Source organism: Sus scrofa, chromosome 4 (assembly GCF_054392235.1).
Source record: "Sus scrofa isolate SSC_HxYL_T2T_F1_AM1 chromosome 4, Sscrofa_HxYL_maternal_Yorkshire_Landrace_v2.0, whole genome shotgun sequence".
Lineage (NCBI taxonomy): Eukaryota > Metazoa > Chordata > Mammalia > Artiodactyla > Suidae > Sus > Sus scrofa.
In genome coordinates this window covers 25,815,142-25,832,631 of record NC_139386.1, presented here as the reverse complement: position 1 = coordinate 25,832,631, position 17,490 = coordinate 25,815,142, and the positions used below count along the sequence as shown (strand labels likewise).

Genomic DNA, 17,490 nt, shown 5'->3' with positions numbered 1-17,490 from the left:
TGGTTTTGGCTTACCATACAGTAATGAAATCATAGATTGGTTCTGTTTGAAGGACAGTAAAATTGATATAGATTCCATTTCCAGGGGGGACTCTTACAAGCCAAAAACAGTCTTGAAAATTTGGATATTCATCGGGATACCCAGGAGAGTAAATGGTGCCATTCATTGCAGTTATATTTCCTCCACAAAGAGCTACAGAAAAGATACAAAACAAAATATTTAAAGAGAATAAAAACAAACTGATTATAGAGAAAAAGACAAACATTCCATACCTCTTAAATAGTATAAAAGACATGTTTTTTAAAAAAATACAGTTGATTTACAATGTTTCTTCAATTTCTGTTGTACAACAAAGTGATGTAATCACACACAGTTCTCTGTGCTGTAGAGTAGGGCCCCACTGCCCATCCATTCCAAATATAACAGTTTGCTTCCAAAACCCCCCAAGTGTCTGTCCATCCGACTCCATCTCTCCTGCCCCCTGGAAACCACAAGTTTGTTCTCCTTCGCTATTATCTGTTTCTTGTTTTGTAGATAGAATCACCAGTCCCCATATTTTAGATTCCACAAATAAGTGATATGGTATTTGTCTTTTTCTTTCTGGTTTACTTCACTTAATATGAGAATCTCTATGTGTTGTTTTTAGCACTGTTAAGTTATATAAAATGAAGCTGGTACCATGAACAACATAGTTAGCTTTTATGTATTTTTCAGCATGTATACTACGTAGTTACTTACTAACACTAGATTAATAAATGATACCTCTTTCTCTTTTTTCAAATATGTTATCCATCTATATACTGTTCAATTTTTGTCTATCATGTATAAATGTAAGGCCTTATAAGAAGTTGAAGGCATATTGATTTAAAAGGTTTTTATTTTAGGAGAAATAAGTCTAAATTCAGCAGTAGTATCTGGGTTACTGACTTATATAGGAATGATTTTTAAACACACACACATGCACCCATACAGACATCACACAGGAGAGGCTCTAAAGCGTAAAGCAACTTTACTGTCATGTTCAGTGGAGAAGGTTAGGACTCCTGTCAACAAAACAAGTTGTTTATTATGGAGCCTCAAGGGTTTTGATCTGGGTACTAACTATAATTTTTTTCAATGAAAGAAAGTCTGTATCTTTAGCATGCTATTTGAAGAGGAAGAAAAAAAAAAGAGTACCAAAACAGGAATTAGTCAACATAGACGTTATCACCTAAAAGACAGCTTCAGGTTAGAAACATACCTTCACACCTTGGAAGTGGATGATTCCAATTACGACTCACTCCATGAAGGCAAGTGAGAGCTGAATTTCCAATCAGTGTGTATCCAGGGAAACATTCAAATGAAATAGTTTGACCCACAGTAAAATCATTGCCAATGACAAAACCATTTCGAAATGGGCGTGGATCAGGACAGCTTTGCAACTGATAGGCTGGAAAAGGTAAAAAGAAAGACGTTTTTCATGAGTTTTGAAAGACCACTAATGGTACTATTCGCAACTTGCAAAACAGATGAAGAGATGTAGTGCTGCTTGCAGTTGGTTATAAATAATAATTTAGGTTTATGACAAATGATGTCAATGATGTATGATACAATTTTCTTATGTTTATAATTTTCATATTTAAAATTTTAGTATGTCATTAAAATGCACTATTTTACCCACATATGAAATGTATCTAAATTATAAGTTTTAATGAAAATGTACATTACCCTTGCGTCCACAATTTTAATTGAACATATTCTAATTCCTTGAACTAGAATGCAGTTGCTTCCTGGTTACATTTCATGTACCAATAAAATAGCGGTTTTAACCTAATTCTGAGCCATTTTGATTCCTTTTTTTTTTTTTGTGGTTGTTGTTTATCATTGTATCCTAAAAGCTTTGCTTATTGCCTTTTGCATAGTAGATATTTAATAAACATTGCTGAATAAATTTTGAGCCTATAAACATATATATTCTAATAGCATTAATATTTAGGACTATTTTTAAAAGTTCAAAATTTATATTTAATAAATTATAACTGCAATAAGAGACTCATTTATACTGACAATCTAATTCTTTTTTAAAACTTTTTTACTATTTAGTACTTTTAAAGATACACAAAGGTTGTATGAATAGTAAGAATTTCAGTATGGCTTCAGCCAGGTTTCACAGTGCTGAACTCTGACACATTTTCTTCATCATTCTCTCTTCTTCCCCTCACCCTGCCTTCTGTCTACATATACGTGTGTGTGTGTGTGTGTGTGTGTATGTATGTGAACATACTTTTTTCTTTCCAAAATATTTGAAAGTTGCAAGCATGATGAGACACTACAGCTACTTCCTAAAGAAAGGGACACTTCTATAACCACAACATTATGAAAATTAATACTGAGACAATAAATTCTAAATTCTCCCAATCAAAAACTTACATTTGAAGTTAAATATGAATTTCTGTTATGGTTCAGTGGAAACAAATCTGACTAGCATCCATGAGGACGCAGGTTCAATCCCTGGCTTTGCTCAGTAGATTACAGATCTGGTGTTGCTATAAGCTGTGGTGGTCGCAGATGTTGCTCAGATCTGATGTTGCTGTGGCTGTGGCATAGGCCAGCAGCTACAGCTCAAATTTGACCCCTAGCCTAGGAACCACCACATGCGTGGGTGTGCCCCCCCCCAAAAAAAGGACCAAAAAAAGTTAAACTCTCCAAAGTTATTTATAAAAAAATTACTGAAATTTTAAATGTTTTAGAATTAATGAACAATCTTTTTAAGAAATTAAGTGCTTATATTCTTATATTTACTTGAATCAGTATTCCACACACACAAAAATACCAAAACCAAAAGATTCATTTCAATTTAAGACAAATGTATATTATTTGATAACTAGGAGTTGGGATATATTATTGTATTAAACGAGCCCTTTCAATTTTCTTGAAATGTAATTGACATACATCACTGCATGAATTTAAGGTTATAATATAATCATATGACTTAGATATACTGTAAAATGTGGGCCACAATGAGTTTAGTTACAACAGGTTAAGACTTATAGACAGTTCCTACGATAATTTATACATTTCCCTTCTTTCACTTTTTTGTTTTATAAGGAAGTATGGGAAATAGATTTTAAATATTCCAGAGTAAACTTCCCATTGCAATATCATATATAAAATAGGGCTTAACAAACCCTATAATAGTTCCACTAACAATGTTAAATTTGGAAACAAGTCCTTTAGGACTTAACTGCCACTATGCATTTTTCCAAAATTCAGAATGTTTTAAAAGTCTAGCTATAAAATTATCTAAAAATAACACTGATTCTGTGAATTTGTACCAACATATTTCTCAAAAAAAGTCATTAGCTCTAGGATATAAATTCAGTAAAAAAAGGTTTTAAAATTCAAAGTAATTCTTAATATCTGGGGATCACTGTAATATACTATGGTCAATAATATTAATATTATATCATAATTAACAAATGCTATATTTTTATTATTTTCTTATGGAACCAATGAACTTTTTCAAGGACACATTAACTGAAAAATTCAGCTAGTAAGTTCAAATTCTAGTTTCACTTTATCCAAATAAAAACATTGTTTTTTAATAAGCCAAGGGAAAACGAGAGCAGGGAAAAGAAGATAAAGTCAGGTTTAAGATAAATAGCAAAGTTCTTGGCATAAGGCCCTGTGTACTTGCTACAGAAGGACCACGAATGTATCTCTGAGTATTTTATTTTATTTTATTTTATTTTATTTTATTTTATTTTATTTTATTTTATTTTATTTTATTTATTTTATTTCTTTCTAGGGCTACACCTGTGGCATATGGAAGTTCCCAGAGTCAAATGGGAGCTACAGCTGCAGCAAAGTCAGATCAGAGATGCATCTGCAACCTATGCTGCAGCTTGCAGAAATGCCAGATTGTTAACCCACTGAACAAGGCCAGGGATAGAACCTGCATCCTCATGGATATTAGTTAGGTTCTTAACCTGCTAAGCTATAATGGGAACTCCCCTCTGAGGTTTTTAGCAGCAAAGAAGGAACTCAATCAGTTACCCAAGTGCTTTAAAAATTATTAGTTTCCTCAGGAACTTGGTTAATTTTGTACTAAGGGGCACAGAAATGATTTCTATTTTATGCAAAGGATTATGTGTGATTTAGCACTCTTAAACTATGTATGAAAGCATAATACAAACATAGTCATTTAGACCTATGTATTTGGATGTTACAATGACTATTTTAACTACTCTTAAATTTCTTTTGGGGTATATAATTTTATTCAGCAAATATTTCTGTGATATTAACCTTCTAGGCATTTTTAATGCATCAGTGAATAAAGATCCTGCTCTTGCTGAGCTCATATCCAAAAGCATCACATATTTATTAAATACTTTGATAACTAGGACAGAGATGTAATCAAAATTTATTTTTGATTAAATATCACAGTCATTGGAACTGCATTGTTTGTGTAAAATATCATCATAATTTTAAATACTTAATATTAAATCTTAGAACTTTAAGATATAAAATAACAATAAAAAGAGCTAAAATAAATAAATAATTACTAATGATATACATTATGGTATATATTTTACATTCATTTTATCATATAAAGTTCAAAACAACTTATCTGAGAGGTACTATTACTAACTCCATCATGAAAATGAAGAAATGGACTTGTGCCTTAGGTCATTTAAGATCGAACAGAGAGAATCAGCACTTAAGCACAGGTCTCCCTGAGTCTAAGCTTTATATTCCAAAGCGATAAAAATCTTGCTTAACGTCATGCAGCACTTTCACACTAGAAATAGTTTTAATATAATTGTCATAGTATTTATTTCATATTCTCACAGCAATAGAATTGCATCAAGGAACGCTATGTTTGTCTTTCATTGCAAAGCAAAAGAAAATAACTTTTCATATAATAGATGAGTGCCACAAAATATCTCTTCAATACATTTTATATCACACATTCTGATATAAAAGCAAAGATAAATGTTGGATAGCCACCATGCTTTACTTGACTGCCTTGCCTTGACTTAATTAGCTTGCGTATTAAGATTAATTCAATCCTTTTTTCATGGTTAGAATTCATAAGGCCTCAGAAAGACATCATTTTCCCCTACACAGTCGCCTGAATATTGCATTATTAAAAACTCTTCCTAATTTAAGCTGGTCTTGGTTTATGTTCCTTTCTCTCTTTAAAACATAATATAGGAAATATTTAGAGTGAGTTAGATTGCCAATAGCTGCTTGGGGGCTAAATAAGATTTCATTTTTTATGATTCTTCTCACCTTGGTATACAATGTGGAACCCTTGTTTGTTTTGTGAATAGTCACTGTGAAAATACAAGCTGGTTTCATGGGTTGTGCTAAATAGAGAAGACGGTATTTGAGGACCACTAAGTCGGCCAATAACAGTACTAGTTTCTGAGGATCCACTTCTTACTTCCAAATAATCATGTATGGTTTCTGTAGAAAAATTTACAAACTGCAGATGTACACCTAAGGAAGAAAAACATACATAATACAACTTTTTTTTGTTACCAGTAAATGCACACATGTATACAAACACACATGCTCACATTAATGTACTTATGATTCAATTTCATTTAGGTTGAGAGGCACACTCTCAAGGTCTAGGCCATGGGTTTGCTGTCTGCCCAGGACAATTAGCTTTGTTATAATTCAATGTAACAGAATAGTGTGCTCAAATGTGCACTATTTGTCATTTGGAAAAATCTCTTTCATTGTACTTCATTGTCACCAGAGCAAAACTAATCAATAAAGTAGTTTTCTTGCTATTTAATACCATTTAAGCTTGTGTCAGCCAATTTTTGAAGATAAAAAGCCACTTGAAAATTTGTGCTTTGTGAAAGGGCAATTTGAGGCTAAAAATGATTGTAAAGTTTCATTTAACATAGTAAAACTTCACAAGTGTGTTAGAAATCAGTCATTCGTATACAGGGGATAAATTAATTTGTTCAAAATTTCATTTTCAGACATGTAATTTTCAGTGTGCTCTTTTAGTATTTTGCTTACCAAATTTTACATAAAATTTGCCATAAAATATACGGATCATTGTTATATGCTATCATATTATAAAATAGTCTTAATATCTTTATAAATATAACTAAAATATGAGATGTTAAATGTTTCTCAGATGGAAAAAAATGAAGTTAAAGTCCCCCTGAGCTATGTATTCTAATTCAATTAATATTTGATTTTACTGAATTTGGTATTTTTTTACAAGTACCATTATCCAAAGTGTTAATAATAATAATACCTAACATTTATTCTATTTTCTTTTTGCTAGGCATTATTTTAAGTTTTCACATATGCTAACTTATTTCATGCTAATAGTTACTCATGAGAATGAGGAAAATGAGGCATAAAGAAGCTAAACAATATGTTTACATAGCATCCTAAAAGAGCTAAAATTCAAACTCAGACATTCTGGCTCTTGAGTGCTTGCCCTTAATAATTACTGGGGTTCTCAAATAAAGTCATATTTTGTTATTGGAAAAAGAGTTATATGGAGACTCTGTTACACAGAAAGAGTTCAATGAAAAAATAAATTTGGTAAATATTTAAAATATGTTTTAAAATATTAAACATGTTTCTGGACAATCAGACAAACTTCTTAGAACTTGGAATATGCTATCTTAGTATGTAAGCCTACAAGAAGTACATATTTTTCTAAAATTTTCCCCTGAATCTCCTTTTTATGAATTATCGTAACAATAATTCTTTCATAGGCATGAGAGATTAAGTATTGATATGGGTTCAATTTTCTTTTAAACATTTATAAATTTGTTGTTCAAATACATTAGAATGAATATTTGATTAAACAAAACTAAAAGAAAGCAGTGGGATTGTTTAAATGTAGCCAAATCAGAAACAATCTCTTACATTTTCATTTCTAAAATAGAGATGCACGTTTTTTTCATTTTTAATCAACTTGATTTTTAACAGCAAGAAAGCATTAGCAAGAGGTAAACTGAAGATGATATCATAACACTTTTGCAAAGATGTTTAATAATTTAGTTTAAAATGTTAGCTCCATCAGCAATTTGGGATGAGTCCTCCTAAATGGCTAGTAAGAGACACAAGAATAACCACACTGTTTCAAATCTATTATTCACTTACGTCAGTATTTTCTTTCAATCAAAGGACACTTAAGGGTGCTTCCCTGTTATAACCAGAATAGTTCTCATTAGAAAGTCCCCAGCATTCTTCTCTCTGTGGTCCTCTGCTCTTTCAAAACCTCAGGCAGTCATACAGTGTTGAAGCTTGTTGAATTTCTTTAGCTTTCTTATCTTCATTTTTTTTCCATGTGTAACTATTTACCTAGAATTTTTTTTCCTATTACCACATTCTTTCCTATAAACCTCTTTTTTGGGCTTTTACTTATCTCTAAAGCCATAGTGCAGGCATCACTTCCTCTGGCACACCTTTTCTGCATTTCCTAGTCTAGACTGGATGTCTGTACTAAGTATAGTACTGTACTCTTTATGACACTTCACTAGAATAGCATATGTTATTATCTGTCTCCTCATTGTGACTGTGACAATAAGGAGACTGTGACTCTTCGCTGCAACCTAAGTGGAAAAAGGTACAAAATCTGTTTTACTATGCATTTTTTCTTTAGCACTTAGCATGGTACCTGCAGTAAAATATGCACATACTCACTCAGTGCAGAACTGTCAAAACTATGAGTTTCTGTGAATTTATGTAAAACTCTTCAATATAAATTTTTTATTTTGAGGCTGTAAATGCTGTGGGATAACTGAGGAACCTAAATTTAGTCCCCAATATGTGAGATAGTATAGAATATCTTAATTGCTCTAAACCCACCAAGTTTGATCTACTCGTCCTCATCTTCCGTGATTTAATGAATAAATCTATCCTCAATTTAGCACTTACATTTATGCATTTATAGACTAATGGGATATAAAGAAGTTACAAAAGCATATTACAAGAGGGAAAATAATTTATTAAATGCAATATATATAATACAACATATCCAAGCACTGGAAATACTCTTATTAGAATTACAAAGGTATTATATCTACTTTGGTATTATGTAGGAGTAAAAAAAATGTACTTCTTTTCAAATATAAAATCTTATTTAGTTACAGTGAGTATTGGAAGAATTCAATAGATTACCAGAAAATAATCTATCTATGTACTCCTTGATTACAACAAAAAAGAGATACAAAAACAACTATACATGAAAATCATGTTGAATTTATCATTGCCACACACATCTAACTCAGGCTATATCCATGCATATCAACTGGAAAATAGTATAAAGTTTATTTATCATCTACCTATGAAGTTAAAAAATTCCCATATTCTTTCAATTATCTAAGTATTCCAAGTGAAATGTATATAATCCCAAAGTAAACTATAATTTGTGAATATTTTGTTATTATTAGACATTGAGATTTATTTTTAAGAATGCACTAAGGCTATTGAAAAATATTTCTCATACTTTTCATATACATACCAAAACCCACAGGCAGCTGTATTGTCCACGTGCAATCTAAACTGCTGGGGTAGTTTCCAGGAAACCCAGGGCTGAGGATCACACCACTGAAATCTGACATAGCACCACCACACTGAGCTGCAAGAGAACAGAAGTCCCACCTAAACCAAGGCAGTAGAATGCTTTACTATATTAAAAATAGATTGAAATCATTTCAAGTCTTAAGTCTCTGAGTTAAAACTGCTTGAGATAAATTTGAATATTGTCAACTCTTATTCACCATAAAATATTAATAAAATATAATCGACAAGACATTTTGTAAAATAACATAAAAAGATAACATATGTCCTTCCTCAGCAATAAACACAAGCTAAATCAATTATTGCACAGTAAGAAGTGGCTCTTGTGCAGTGAGTTTGATCAAACAAGGAGCACATGTGCTTTTCCACAGCAAGCAGTGCACTTCTTATCCTAAAATACTTCTATAAATGTTTTGATTCATTGCAAACATGATGTAATTTAGAATAAAATCAAGCCAGCAATATCCATTCTTAGTACTGTATTGATGAGAGATTCATTTTCCTGACCTTTCCCCCTCCCCTTTTCCTCTTTTCTTGAGGAGGCTAAAGATTTTTAAGAAACATATTGGTTTCTATTGGTAATATGTGAGGGATTTATACACCAAAGGAATGGACTCATTCATCCTAAAGTAATCTAGAAAAAAATTGGGAAGTATACAGGTCAAAAGTACTCACATTTGAGAATTTAGGCATAAACGTACACTTGTTCTAGAATCTCTGTTATACTGATTTACTATGATAACTTAAGAGCAAATTTTAAGAACAGATAATTATTCAAGTTTTAATTTTTACATGATTAGATAGAACTATCTAACATGTTTTAATATAACAATTGCATTTTGGAAGCTAATTCTTTCCTTTAAATGTACATTTTTTTATAATTTTATCATAGAAATAATAAAATACACACTTTAACTATGGGTTGAAAAATCAAATATCATAATTGCAAGCTCATGAGTTACCTGTACACTCACCTGCAACTTCAATCATTTATTTATTGTTATGAATAACAGCAGATAGATACTCAAACTTGAGGTTATATGTCATAAAGGCACAGTCAGTAGAACAATTTTACCAATGTTCTATATGATATCAATAACCATTTTGATATCTATATTTAACTATGTGAACTAAATAAATTACGCATCAAGCAGATTTAACTAGGGGGATGTATATAAACTTGTAGTCAATCTACATATAAACCTTTCTTTTGAATTTGTAATTGCCATTGAGAGCTAAAACAACACCTGTACACTTTTCCATCCTTCTCAAATCTCAGTTCATCCATCCATAAACCAGACCACTTGTCAACATTTATATGAATAACATTGATGCTCATCAATTAATTTTCCTAAAATTTGATTCATCACACAATCTGATAATTAAGGAGTTTCAGATAAAATATTTTGGCCAATTAAAAGAATTTTTAAGGTTTCTTGCAAGAATGCAACTGTAGGTTTTTTTGCTTTATTCTGAATTTTTTTTTTTAGCTTTAAGAATGGAGATAATCCCAATTCATTTTATTATTATTATTATTTTTTAATAGTTACTTCCCCAATACAATTTTTTCTATTGTCAGCATGGTGACCCAGTTACACATACATGTACACATTCTATTTTCTCACATTATCATGCTCCATCATAAGTGACTACACATAGTTCCCAGTGCCACACAGCAGGATATCATTGCTTATCCATTCCAAGGCAACAGTTTGTATCTATTAACCCCAAGGTCCCCAATCACCCCACTCCCTCCTCCTCCCCCTTGGCAACCACAAGTCTATTCTTCAAGTCCATGATTTTCTTTTCTGAATTTTGAGTGAAAGAACACAAGGATTCTTGCATTCTTTACTTCAAAATCACAGGTGTTTGTATTGTTATGGCAAAAATCAGGGCCCAGTAGTTTCCAAGTCCTAAGTATTTTTTTGATACATCTCATACCTCAATTACTTTTCACCAATGAAAGCATCTCATGGGATATGCTGATCCCCTGGTAGACACCAGCTTCCTTGTGTATTCGGACTCAATAGTAAGCAATAGGATATTTACTTATATTCCTGATCTATGGATACTTCTACCACATCATACTAAGAAAACTCTCTGGTAATCGAAAAACCGAATTCCTTTTAATCAATTTAACAATTAAGTAATCCATTGATATAGAGTTTGGGGAATAAAAAGAAAGTAATTAAAAATGTTTTTTAAAATGTAAAGCGCTTATCTCAAAATATTATTTTCATATAACTTGACAAAAGGCAAATTATTTCATATACAAGCTGTATTTTAAGATTTGTTATAGCTTATAAATGATTTATAGTTCTTTAACTTACCCAAACAAATTGGGATTGGGTAATTCCATCTTCTGACAGGTCCTGGCATACATGTAATATGAGAATGACCCTATATAAACAAAACAATGTGGTTCAGTATACATTTTAAAAGCCTTAATTATAGGATACTAATAATTATCATGAAAACAAACCTAACAAAATATTGTATTTTAATATTTTTAAATACTACAGGAAATCTTAGTGTGACTTAAAACAGGGAGGTAATTATAAAGACTCATGATGAAATATTAAAAAATAATACTTTTTGGTAGAAAAATTAAGAAATTTAAATTAAGAATGAAATTAATTTAAGAAAAAATAATTTATTTTATAATATTAGAATTGTGGTTTTAAAACTGTTCTACAAAAACATGTTCTACTAAGGTACTGCAGTAACTATACAAGGGAAATGGCCATATACATAGTGGCTTACAATAAACTGCTGTAATAGTCAAGGTGAGATGGATAAAAATGGTTGTAAAATTCTTTCATAAAATATGAAGTCAATTAAGGTATATTAAATTTTAAGCTGAAATATAAGTCCAGAAAAATTTAATTGCACTTCTGAGATTAATAATTAGGGATATAAATTTAAAGACTATAAATTATTCATTTTTAATTTTGCTTCCTCTAAAGAATTTATTTACTTAACATGTGAAATAGTTTCTGCCTCAACTTTTTGCCAATTTTTTGTTCTTAATTTCTTTATAGATCTGTGCTTTAGGAAGATTTTCAATGAGACTATAAATTGAGAACTTCTTAAAAAAAAACTTATAAAAGAGGACTAATACAAATACATAAAGTCAGAATGGACATTGCAAATTCACCTTTATTTAGCCAAACTTATTTTTAATTGATTTTTGCTTATTTGGAGAATTTATTATCACGGAAGTTTCATTTAATACTTTAAGTAACACTTTCATTTTTATTTTCAAATTCTATAAATCCAGGAGCTCAGTTGTCACACTCTATGTGAACAAAGAGAAAAGCAACATAAAGATTAATTTTGATTCAAAAATCACTTTAAAATAGGCTTACCTGAAGAGAATAGCCTTGATCACACTGAAAGGATACTACATCACCAACCATGTATCTGTCTCCAATTTTAATTCCACTGCTAGGAGTTTGTGGTTCAGGACAGGAATCCAGACCAATTGCTGAGAATATTTATGGTAATAATATAAGTTACTTTCAAATCATGAATGCTTAAAACATGCATGTTAAATTACCAAAATTAAATATTGGTGTTGCTAAAACTAGAATTTACATTGAAACATTAAGAATGTTCTGTGAATAAGATTTAACTGTACATATTTAGAGCAATATGCTCTGGAACGTCAACATAAAACTATTTCTTTGAATCTTCATGGCACCAACCATTAATTAGCTGTGTGATTTATACCTAATTTATTCTTTAACTCTCAATCTAAACATCTTCTGTGAAATAAAAATAAACATTCCTAAAAAGAAAATTCCTAAATAAAAATAAAAATTTACTGTGATAGTAGAATGAAATTATATTCATAAAAGTCCTTAGTAAAATGACTAAAATTTTATTTGCTTATTTTGTCCATATCACCTGGTTCCTTCTTCTAAAGGGGAGATAATGATATAATTTAAAACACTTCCATTATTTTTACATTAACAATATATTTTTCAACTTAAAAAGAACAAAAGCATACTAAAAGTAAAAGGTTTTTCTAAAATGATTTATTTAAGGGCTTAAAAATTGATGTTATTGCCAAAACGTTTTTTAAATATGTGAATGGTTATTGTTAAGAATTTTTTGTCTTCAATAAAAGCCAATATTTATTATCCATTTATCTATAGTTCACATTTTAAACTAATCTAGTGCATATTCAAATGGATGGAAGGAGGCACCACTCCAAAATCATTATATAGATAATTAAATAATATAAAATATATACATTCATTTAATAAAAAACATTGAAAGCTGTCTTAAAGTGTGATAATACCATGTATTACATGAAGCTATTCCTTCACTCTTTGACCATGTTATTTCCCTCTGATACTCTCATACATAACACCATCCTCTATATCTCCTTTGTTACATTTACCAAAAATTTAACAATGAGTAATTATGTGATTAGTTGTTCAATATTTATCCTCCTCGGAGAATATAAGTTCCATAAAGGCAGTTTGAAGCACAGAGTTTTAAGGAAACACTCAATAAACAATGGTTGTATAGATGAACAAATATAAAAAGGAAAGTGCATCCTATTTTGATTATTTCTTAATAAATACAAATATCTATCTCTGCAAATAGAAGATATTTTATCTAATAATGTAATGGTCAGAGTATCTAAAAATGATGCCAAATTAAAGGACAGAAAATGACATAAAAGCAGTGACATATTAGAGTTATGATTAGATCATAAAGTAAAGTGGTGAAGAGGAGGAGTAAACTGAGCATTTGGGAATGCTTTCGATGCAGTCCTGAAAGAGACTCAGTCATGTGAACTGGTAATGCCAATGCCTGGTGCCTCAGTTAGGTAGGTCTCTAAATGTATGTCATGTTCCATAATTTTCCTATATTTTTTTTTTTGGCCATTCCTGTGGCATGTGGAAATTCCTAGTCCAGGGATCAAACCCACGCCACAGCAGCGACCCAAGCTACCACGATGACAGCACCAGCCTGATCCTTAACCTGTTGTGCAACAAGAACTCTTCAAGTTCCATATTTATTAATTTTTTCGTAATCTTGACTTTAAAGAACTAAGCAAGATAAGTTATCATTAAACTATAACCTACTTCAATAATGTTAATGTCTCATTTCCCCAACTAGATTTTGAGAACCAAGTGTAACTGCCTTACACTTATTTCACCTCATTCAGTAATGGGCCTTACACATTACATTCATCCGATTTCATAGAGGTCGTTCCAGAAATTAATGAATCCAAAAGAAAAGAGTTACGGGAGTTCCCTTCGTGGCTCAGTGGTTAATGAATCCGACTGGGAACCATGAGGTTGCAGGTTCGATCCCTGGCATCGCTCAGTGGGTTAAGGATCCAGCATTGGCCGTGAGTTGTGGTGTAGGTTGCAGACACGGCTTGCATCTGTCATTGTTTTGGCTGTGGTATAGTCTGGCGGCTACAGCTCCGATTAGACCCCTAGCCTGGGAACCTCCATATGCCTCGGGAGTGGCCCTAGAAATGGCAAAAAGACAAAAAAACAAAAAAAAAAAAATTAAAAAAAGCCAAAAAGAAAATTATGATGTAAATATATATGTCTTGTCAATATGATTTTGATTTCCTTTGGTACGATTTTTGTTTCTTGGGAGTCCCGAATAGTACATTTGTTACCCTTCACCATTAACGTCATTTATGTAGTCATTCTTACTGAGGAGGTCAAATTTAGTACATATTCATTTTTCTTTTTTTTCTATCAGGTACAATGAATATAGAGAGGTTCGTTTTAAAGTGAGATTTTTCCATAATATATACAGATATGGCTAAATATTTATGAAATAATTTTAACTTTAAAATATGATATAAAACTCCATAAATTATATAATAACAATTTTATAGGTTAAAAGTTATTATATGTAAACAATCATGGAGAAAAATGACCAAAAGGAAATATGTGAAATATTAGCAATGGTTATGATTCTTGTTATTGAGATTACTATTGATTTCTACGCCTTTGCTTGTATTCTCAACTTCCACATATTTCATAATGGAACATGAATTAGCTTTGAAAATAATAAAATCATTTATTCATTAAAAAAATTAGTATTAGCAGAGAACTTGGTGTATAAGAATATACTCCCTTCTATTTTTCTAGGAGAGACTGAATTGGACCAGCTAATCTGTTGAATATAATTGTCAGAAGGAAGAAAGTAAGTTAACAAAGTATTTAGTTAAGAAGGAGAAGTCCTATGTTGGTGACCTCTCTCATTTTTTTCAGTCAATTATTTTATGTGCACTGAAAGAAAATAAAACAGAAATAATCCGAAAATGCTGCAGTTCATATTTTGTGAACTGTCATTTTTAAAATTTACATAAATAAAATGGTTAAATAATAATTTAAAAGTATCACCTTTAAGAATTATTTCTCACTTCTTTATAAATAACAAAACCAAAGGTTATTTGTAGGAATCAACAAAGAAAAAGTGAGTATTTGTCAAAATGTTGCAAAGGATTCTCTCCTGCTTTACCAAGTCAATCAACATATTGAGTCATTTTCATCATTTTCATCTTCATGAATGTAAATTTTTAAAATTATGTCCTTGGCAATCAAACATGCTCTTTTAGTGAACTTTTTTTAATGGGAATTGGATCAATTAATTAAATGTTATAGCCAAAAATAAACAGAAATGAACACAGGGAAAGATCCACATCAAAAATTGCACAGAGTTAATTATGTCTTTTGTCAAATTACTGTGTGCAGTTAACCCTGGCTGAAAACATGAAAACCTCAGTTCTTCACATTTCCAATATTTATTTATAAGCAAAATTTTTTCTTTCCAGTTCATAGGAGAAAATGCTATTAATCATATCATTTATAGCTGACCATTCTGAACACATATATCTGCATGTCTGTATGTGAATACTAGGAAATTATACATATACATACACATGTACACACACACCTTCCTAATACTCCATAATGATTTTAATGTCTTTAATGTAATGAAAGAGGGACACCTAGGAAGGAGAAGAAAGCTTAAGTACAGCTAAGATTCTAAGTAACACTGTTTTGCAAAAAGAAAAACCTTGTTATGAATTTGACATGACAACCCATGTATAAATTTACTGAAAATGAAGACCAAAAATATTGGTTTTAGATTCATGTGAAAAATGGACAGGAACTGAGACACATGTCTTTGAATAAGAGGTTGTATTCAACGATATTGAAGATCTTGTTATTTTAAACATATTGCATGTCTTCAATAATTTTTCTCTAAATAATAGATATAAAATAACTATTATTTCTATGTTTATATCATATTTAAGTTATTTAATATGCCAGAATTATCATTTGGTATTCCATGTTTATCACTATAACATTTTGATAATAATATAGAATTTGGTGATAATCAAAGAGTAAATTTAATGTGACCTGGGAAACTAGTTTCAGGACTTGTAGAAATCAGAATCATAAGAACGGATACTTTTTTCAGTATAATGTACTTTGGATTAATTAATGAATCTACTAAATGCAATTTGTCATATACAATTGTGTAACATGAAACTTGAATGTTTGTTGATAAATTTTTTTAGAAGGAACAATTTTGACAGAGCAGCAGTGTAAGTTTAGGAACATGTTATGTTATAGGCTTCACCCATATTTACCTTGATCCTTAACTTTTACTTACTTTCCTTACATTTACCTTATTTAATGTTTAACTTAGCATTGCTCTGAAAAACTGATTATTCAGTAAATAGATACTACTTATAAAACTTTAGCCAACAGAATAAAGCTAAGTGAAATGATAAACAGAATATGGCATGTAGGTGCTATTCATTTATTACCTAAGCAATTACTGAGCACCTATTGTGTATACTTATTGGGTTATATGTTGGAAATGCAAAGATCAGTTAGCAACATAAGCAACCATTCTCTGAAGAAATTCTTTGTGGAATAAGGTGGGGGGTTGTTTAAAAGATGATTTCAATGTAGTGGAAGAATCACAATGTATGAAAGTTGTCCTCCGCTGTTTAAATAATTATTTCATAGGAATTAGCCTATGTGAGTACTAAGAAATAATATTCTTTACCAATCCATAATAATAAAGCAGAAGATGAGTATGCTATCCTAGCAAAGTGGCACGTTAAATAAATAAGTAAAGTTGTTTTTCCTTTTATGGAAGAGAAGGGGAGTGGTATTTTTTTCGCCAAAAAACATATTGTAGTGTTTTGGGAAAGGAAGCAAGAAATGAAGCTGAAAAGGGAGTCAGGATGTAGATTATAACAGTCTTATAATCTTAACCAATGAAGAAGGTTATTTCCCTTCTTTGGGTAATGGAGGGAAAATTCAGTTATTAAGAACACAATCTCTGTTCATCCTGGTTCCACCTGGGTCCACTTTTTTTTTTTTTTTTTTTTTTTTTTTTGGTCTTTTTGCCATTTCTTGGGCCGCTCTGGCGGCATATGGAGGTTCCCAGGCTAGGGGTTGAATCAGAGCTGTAGCTGCCAGCCTACACCAGAGCCACAGCAACGCGGGATCCAGGCTGCGTCTGTGACCTACACCACAGCTCATGGCAACGCTGGATCCTTAACCCACTGAGCAAGGGCAGAGATCGAACCCGCAACCTCATGGTTCCTCGTCGGATTCGTTAACCACTGCACCACGACGGGAACTCCAAGGGGTCCACTATTTTCTTGCTTTGTGTGTATGTATGTGTGTGTGTAAAGTGTGAGATGATTTTTATGTCTCAGTTCCCATACCTATAAAAGGCAAAAATACCAACCAATACATGCATTCTTATGATAGTTCCAGGGACACAGGAAGCTTCAACAAACATTAACTAGCTTTATTGAATGGTTTTAAGCGTAAAAGTGAGGCTGTCAACTTGCATCCTAGATAAAAGATTTTTTTTCCTGCTGTAATGAAAGTATGTTTCTATGTGTTTAAGATCAATAGATCT

General features: G+C 31.2%; 1 protein-coding gene across 5 annotated transcripts in view; it reads right to left on the bottom strand.

Moving 5' to 3' along the window:
- Positions 1 to 17,490, bottom strand: part of CSMD3 (CUB and Sushi multiple domains 3) — a 1,221,352-nt gene that overhangs the window by 128,916 nt on the left and 1,074,946 nt on the right. For all 5 annotated transcript variants that reach the window (XM_021090582.2, XM_021090584.2, XM_021090585.2 and 2 more), the window contains 6 exons: positions 11,919 to 12,037; positions 10,881 to 10,950; positions 8,492 to 8,608; positions 5,275 to 5,484; positions 1,241 to 1,429; positions 15 to 192 (listed from right to left, as the gene is read on the bottom strand). In XM_021090582.2, coding sequence (XP_020946241.2) covers positions 15 to 192; positions 1,241 to 1,429; positions 5,275 to 5,484; positions 8,492 to 8,608; positions 10,881 to 10,950; positions 11,919 to 12,037 — 883 coding nt within the window. The remainder of the gene's footprint in view (positions 1 to 14; positions 193 to 1,240; positions 1,430 to 5,274; positions 5,485 to 8,491; positions 8,609 to 10,880; positions 10,951 to 11,918; positions 12,038 to 17,490) is intronic.